The sequence below is a fragment of the Mandrillus leucophaeus genome, unplaced genomic scaffold (assembly GCF_000951045.1).
Source record: "Mandrillus leucophaeus isolate KB7577 unplaced genomic scaffold, Mleu.le_1.0 Scaffold137, whole genome shotgun sequence".
Classification (NCBI taxonomy): domain Eukaryota; kingdom Metazoa; phylum Chordata; class Mammalia; order Primates; family Cercopithecidae; genus Mandrillus; species Mandrillus leucophaeus.
Genome location: NW_012101332.1, coordinates 1,228,218 through 1,235,183, shown reverse-complemented (window position 1 = coordinate 1,235,183; position 6,966 = coordinate 1,228,218). Strand labels below are relative to the sequence as shown.

The following is a 6,966-nucleotide window of genomic DNA, read 5'->3' as shown; positions in this document are numbered from 1 at the left end:
AAAGGGGCAGAAAAGTATTTGAATAAGTAATTGTCAAAAATATTCCAACTTTGATAAAAAGTAATTATATATCCAAGAAACTCAACAAACTTCCAATAGGATAAATTCAAAGAGCTGTACACCTAGACATCTCATACTAAATTGTTGAAAGGCAAAGGCAAAGACAAAGAGAAAACCTTAAAAGTCAGCCAAGGAAAAGTAATTCATCATGGGTAAGGGAATCTCAATAAGTCTGTTAGGAGACTTCTCATCAGAAACCCTGGAGGTTATCCATCTATCCTTCCACCCAGCCAGCCATCTCTCCACCCAGTTCTCAGCCATCCATCCATCCTTCTCCTCATCCATCCATCTATCCAGCCAGCCAATTTTTACCCACTTCTTCTATCCATCAATTCACATTCCCATTCATTTATCTGCTTATAGCCATCCATCCAAATACCCATATAAACATATCCTTCCACATATCATCTAACTGTTCACTAACACATTCATTCGTTCATTCATTCATTCATTCATTCATTCATTCATTCATTCAACCAATAGTTACATAGCACCAATACTGTAGAGGGTTAAGGTCCGGAAATCTTAGGGAAACTTCTGGAGAGGTCTCAAGAGAAAGTTGGTGCAGGGAGGACTCTCTGATCCCCACTCCTTACCACAGTGTGCCAGCAGGTCTTGATGAAAGTCAAGCAAATCCTGTCGTATCTCTTCAGGGAGAGGACAGTCTTCCTCATCTGTACCATCTTTGAATTGCAATAGCATATTGATCTAGGGGAAGGTCAAAGGTTAGAATGAGGGTCTGAGATCCCAAAGCAGGAACTCTGAGATCAGAGAGAGAAGATGCAATTGTAAGTTCGTGTCTAAGGTCATGAGTCAAAGTGTGAGTTAATGAAGACTATTTGAGAGACTAGGGCCAGAGGTTTGAAAGGAGTCAGGGTCAGTCTGAGGCGACTCAGAGGTCAGGTTGGTTCACAGAGTAGGAGATAAATGTATCACTAGGGTCAGGGGTCAAGCACGGGTATAGAGGTTGAGGGTCCTCAGTGATCAGAGTTGGGAGATGTTGGGGTTGGGGTTTAGATAGTAAGAGTGGCCAGTGTCAGGGGTCAGATGACCTGCTCCTGGGGCGGGGAGCGGAACTCGCGGGTACGTCTTGCAGTCTCCGCTGCGGTCATGCTGAAGGCTTTCATGAGGAGGCCATAGCGGCTCCGCTGGTTGGCCTGGAGCTTGTCCACATAGCGCTCCGCAAAGGCTGCCAGGGACTCCACACGGTGCTGCAACTCTTGGTCACAGAAATATTCCAGCAGGTGGCACATCTGTGGAAGGACAGGCATGCAGGAGGAGAAATGGAGGTGAGACCATCAGGACTTCCTTGAAACTTCTCTTTCTTCCTCTCCCCTCTCCATGGCCCTGCACAGGTCCAGCCAACATCATTTCCTGCCTGGAACCTTAAGCCTGCCTTCACCGGCCATGGCAGCTCACGCCTGTAATCCCAGCACTTTGGGAGGCCGAGGTGGGTGGATCACCTGAGGTCGGGAAATCAAGACCAGCCTGGCCAACAGGGTGAAACCCCGTTTCTACTAAAAATACAAAAATTTGCTGGGCGTGGTGGCGTGTGCCTGTGATCCCAGCTACTCAGGAGGCTGAGGAAGGAGAATTGCTTGAACCCGGGAGGTGGAGGTTACAGTGAGCCAAGACTGCACCACTGTATTCCAGCCTGGGCGACAGAGCAAAATTCTGTCTCAAAAAACAAACAAAAAAAGACTGCCTTCTCCATGTTCTCATCTCCATGGAAAACAGAGATCTTTCCACGTCAGCGTTGCTCACTGCCATATGCATTTCCACAGCTCCCCACTGCCTGAGGACAAAGTCCAGACTCACACCCCACCTACCCTGTGTCTCCCAGCCCAGATGGACAGAGGCTAAAAAGCAGGAAGCAGCAGCCCACCTGTAACTTCACAGACTCTGGCAACTTCATCTGGAGCAGCCCCTCCTCCAAGCCTTCTTCCTTCTCCCCTTCTGCTGCCTCCTCTTCCTCTTTTTCTTCATCTTCCTTTTCCTGTGCTGTTTCCTCCTCATCCTCCTCCTTCTCCTCCTCATCTTCCTCTTCCTCCTCTTCTTCCTCCTCCTCCTCCTCCTCTTCTTCCTCAGTGAAGACTTCAGGCTCAATCATCTTCAAGATCTGTTTCACATCCTCATCGCCAAAGATGCCCATCACCTACAGGACAAAGTCTCGGTTCTTCACTGTGGCCTGCGAGGCCTCCGTCATCAGGCCCTGGCCTCGCTCTCCAGACCCGCCCCTCTTGCACATGCCAATCATTCCTTCATTGGCGGATCGGATTCCTCCCACAGCAGGAATGGCATCCCCCAACCTTGCCATTCCCCCTCCTTAAGATCCACCCAGCTCCTCAGCCTGTGTCCCATCCACACAGCCCAGACCACAGAGCCAAATACGAGGGCCTCTCCCATCACAGGTGAGTGTCCTTTCTCTCAAGCCTAAGCATGTGCTGTGTCCTCTGGCCCAGGACACACCCTACGCCTGCATAGCTCCCAGCATACACCAGCTCTCAGTCAACACAATGAAGATGCTAACACATGAGGCGAGGCTCACACCTGTAATCCCAGCACTTTGGGAGGCCAAGGCAGGCAGATCACTTGAGGCCAGGAGTTTGAGACCAGCCTGGCCAACATGGTGAAACCCTGTCTCTACAAAAATACAAAAAAAAATTAGCTGGTTGTAGTGGTGCATGCCTGTATTCCCAGCTAGTCAGGAGGCTGAGGCAGGAGAATCGCTTGAACCTGGGAGGCAGAGGTTGCACTGAGCTGAGATTATGCCACTGCACTCCAACCTGCATGGCAGAGGGAGAGTTTGTCTCCAAAAAAAAAATAATAATAATAAAGTTTAAAAGATGTTAACATACAGAAGTAAAGAGGAGCAGACGAAAGGGAAGAAGAGTGAGGGGGAGAGAGGCAGATGGATGAATGGAGGGAGGACTGGATGGATGGCTGGATGAATCGAGAGTTGGAATGGTAGAGGTCTGAAGGAAAGATGAATAAGTGGATGATGATGGAGAGATGAAGGAAATGGTGGAGGAAGAGATGACGGGTGGATGGATGAGAGAAGGATAAAGGATGTATGGGTAGGTGGGTAGGTGATGGATGGGTTGATAGATGCATGAGGAAGTAAATAAATATGTGGATAAATAGATAAATTAGTGAATAGCCATGAGGGTAGGGGGGATGGTTGGCCACATGGCTGGATAGGCTCGTGTATGAAAAGTTGGGGCCAGGTGTGGCGGCTCACACCTGTAATCACAGTACTTCGGGAGGCTGAGGCAAGATGATCACTTGAACCCAGGAGTTTGAGACTGCAGTGGGCTACAATCATGTCACTGCATTCTAGCCTGGGCATGACCCTGTCTCTCACTAAATAAAATAAAATTAAAAATAATAAATAAAAACAAAATTAGGTTGAGCAGAGTGTCTTATGCCTGTAATCCCAACACTGGGAGGCCAAAGTGGGAGAATCGCTTGAGCCCAGGAGTTCAAGACCAGCTTGGGCAACATAGTGAGACTCCACCTCTACAAAAAATTTAAAAATTAGCTGGGCATGGTGGTGCACACCTGTAGTCCCAGGTATTCAGGAGGCTGAGGTAGAAGGATTGCTTAAGCCCAGGAGGTTGAGGTTACGGTGAGCCATTATTGTGCCATTGCACTCCAGCCTGGGTGACAGAGCGAGACTCTGTCTCAAAAACAAACACCTGGGCACAGTGGCTCACGCCTATAGTTACAGCACTTTAGGGGGATGAGGTGGGTGGATCATGAGGTCAGGAGTTCAAGACCAGCCTGGCCAACATGGTGAAACCCCACCTCTATTAAAAATACAAAAATTAGCCGGGCATGGTGACGGGCGCCTGTAATCCCAGCTACTTGGGAGGCTGAGGCAGGAGAATTGCTTGAACACGAGAAGTAGAGGTTGCAGTGAGCTGAGATTGTGCCACTGCACTCTTCAGCCTGGGTGACAGAGCAAGACTTTGTCTCAAAACAAACGAACAAAACCAAAAAGATGGATATATAAATGAATAGTTAGATGGGTATATGAATAAAAGGGCACATGATACAAGGGATGGACAGAAGGATAGGGAATGGTTAGATGGATTGGTGTGGATGTCTAAATGGATTTGTGGGTAGGTGAATGGGTGTACATACATATGAATGGAGAGATGGAGGGATAGATGAAGGGTAGGTGGGAAACGGAGGAACGGATGGATCTGCGGATGTAGGTATGGATGGACGCATAGGTGGGAGGAGATTATTATTGGACCTATGGAAGGAAAGACAGATTAATACATAAATGAGTAGGTGGATAGACGAACAGATGGAATGGTGGATGGACTGCTGTATGAATGAATGAAAAGATGGATGGGCAAATAGATTGAAACTTGGATAGATGGGTACATGAATGAATGAATGGAGTGGTGGAGAAGAAAAGGATAGAAAGGCAGATGGACTTGTTGATGGAAAGATGATCTATACACATGAATGGATAGGATGAATGGGTGGATGGAAAGGCGAGTGGAGTACCGATGGATTGATGCATGGATGAATGATGGTTGGTTGGATAGATGAATAGGAAGAAGGAAGAGATGAATAAACATAAATAGATAACAGGTGAGCAGATGGAGGGAAAGGTGAATGAAGGATAGGGAGATGGTGGAAGGATACATAGAAAGGTGGATGGAGGCCGAGCACGGTGGCTCAGGCCTGTAATCCCAGCACTTTGGGAGGCCAAGGTGGGCGAATCACGAGGTCAGGAGTTCGAGACCAGCCTGGCCAACATGGTGAAAGCAGTCTCTACTAAATATACAAATATTAGCCGGGCGTGGTGGCACATGCCTGTAGTCCCAGCTAGTCTGGGGGCTGAGGCAGGAGAATTACTTGAACCCAGGAGGCGGGGGTTACAGTGAGCTGAGATTGTGCCACTGCACTCCAGCTTGGGCAACAGAGTGGGACTCTATCTCGAAATAAATAATAATAATAATAAAAAGAAAGGTGGATGGATGCATAGAGGAGGGAAGGAATGGGTGGTTGGATGCATAAATAGAGCAGGATTGATGCATGTATTTCTGGAGTTTTGGGAAAGTGGAAGAAGAACGGGACAGAGGGAAGCAGGAGGAAGCCATTACCAGCAGGGTGGACACGAGCTTGAGCACAGGCACAAACTGGAACTCCACGGAGCCCCCGACGGGGTCGCGAGCATGCTGCCCACCGTCGCGCACCGCCTCCCCCAGCATCCTCAGTGCCTTGTCCCGTAGGGCCTCCAACGGGATGGCGGGGCTGAGGCGGGCCGGAGCCTCTGCTGCCCCAGCAGCTGGCAGAGCGGCCACGAAACAGGGGGCCGAAAAATGATGCGGGGGCCGCAGCGAAGTGCTGACTCCAACTCCCGGCAGGCCGTGCCGGGGGTGACCATTTTCTGTGCTCCTTCCAGGAGGGAAGAGCGTGATGGCGCGGGTCTCAGGCGTGAGGGGCACGATGTATTCAGAGAGCATGGAGCGGCGGCTGCGGCAGGCACTTTCGAGGTGGATGCTGATGAGGAGGTCGTAGTAGCCTGCACGCAGTGGACCTGGCAGGTGCGCGTCCTCCAGGGCGTGCAGCAGCTGAGCCTGGTCCACGTGGCTGCACAGAGCGTGCGCCACGCGATTGTTGCCCAGGGCGCACACAGCGCGGTAGAGGCGCAGGGTGTGCGAGTGGAAGCGCTGCAGGTCCAGGCGCTCCGACAGCTCCAGGATGTCCATGCATCTGCAGCAGAGGTGGGAAACAGACAGGGACAGATGAATGAGCCTCCTGCATCCGTCGAGCCACCATCTCTTCCTCCATTTCCTTCATCATTACCCACCCATTCATTCATCCATCCATCTCTCCTTCAAACCCCTATCATTCCATCTATCAATTCACCCATCCTGGGAGATGGGAGACAGAGACACAGACCCCAGAGAGGCAGAGATGCTTAGATGAGTGTCGAAGGCTGCAGCAGGGAGTTCCAGTGGCTTCCCAGCTCAGGGTTCTGTGAGGGCAGTGGAGCTGGGTCTAGGAGTCTTTCAATGGTTCTGGAAGTCCCTAAGGGACCTGGGGGCCCCTGGGATAACTCTGGGGTCCCTGGGATGATCTGGGACTTTGTAAGAGTCTCAGCGTCCACGTAGAACATCTGATGTTCCCAAGATGTGTTTGGGCCCCCAGATTGGGTTTGAACCCCACTCTGGCAGGTCTGAGTACACTGGTTGTGTTTGATTGCCATTAGAATGTAAATTCCAAGGGCAGGACATTTCTGCCTGTTTTGTTTTTGCTTTTATTTGTTGTGTTCCCAGCACCTACAACCACACCTAGCACATAGTAAAGTGCTCGGCATTTTTGTTGTTGTTGTTGTTGTTGTTTTTTAGTGATGGGGTCTTGCTCTGTTGTCCAGGCTAGAGTGCAGTGGTGTGATCCTAGCTCTGCAGCCTTGAACTCCTGGGCTTAAGCAATCCTCCTGCCTCAGCCTCCCAAGTAACTGAGACTACATGTGCGTGCCACCAAGCCAAGCTAATTAAAAAGAAAAAAAAAATGTGGGGATGGGTTCTCACTATGCTTCCTGGTGGTTTCAAACCCCTGGCCTCAAGCAACCCTCCCTCCTCCTCAGCCTCCTGAAGTGCTCAGATTACAAGCATGAGCCACTGTGCCCATAAATCTTTGTTGAATGAATAAACAAATGGGTGTGTCTGGGGTCCTGGGGATGACTCTGGGTCCCTTTGGACATGTCTGAGCATCCTGAGTTATGTACAAGCAATACTAGAATGTCACTTCACAGGGGCTTGGTGTCTCCAGCCTAGAATACTGCCCAGCACATAGGAGGAACCCAGAGCTATTTGTTGAAGGAAGGAAGGAAGGAAGGAAGGAAGGAAGGAAGGAAGGAAGGAAGGAAGGAAGGAAGGA

General features: G+C 50.0%; 1 protein-coding gene across 1 annotated transcript in view; it reads right to left on the bottom strand.

The window, feature by feature from the left end:
- The window catches only part of RYR1 (ryanodine receptor 1 (skeletal)), a 179,040-nt gene that overhangs the window by 102,896 nt on the left and 69,178 nt on the right, over positions 1-6,966 (bottom strand). The window contains exons 30-33 of the mRNA XM_011973401.1: positions 5,184-5,796; positions 1,946-2,215; positions 1,113-1,313; positions 657-768 (exon numbers count right to left, since the gene is read on the bottom strand). Coding sequence (XP_011828791.1) covers positions 657-768; positions 1,113-1,313; positions 1,946-2,215; positions 5,184-5,796 — 1,196 coding nt within the window. The remainder of the gene's footprint in view (positions 1-656; positions 769-1,112; positions 1,314-1,945; positions 2,216-5,183; positions 5,797-6,966) is intronic.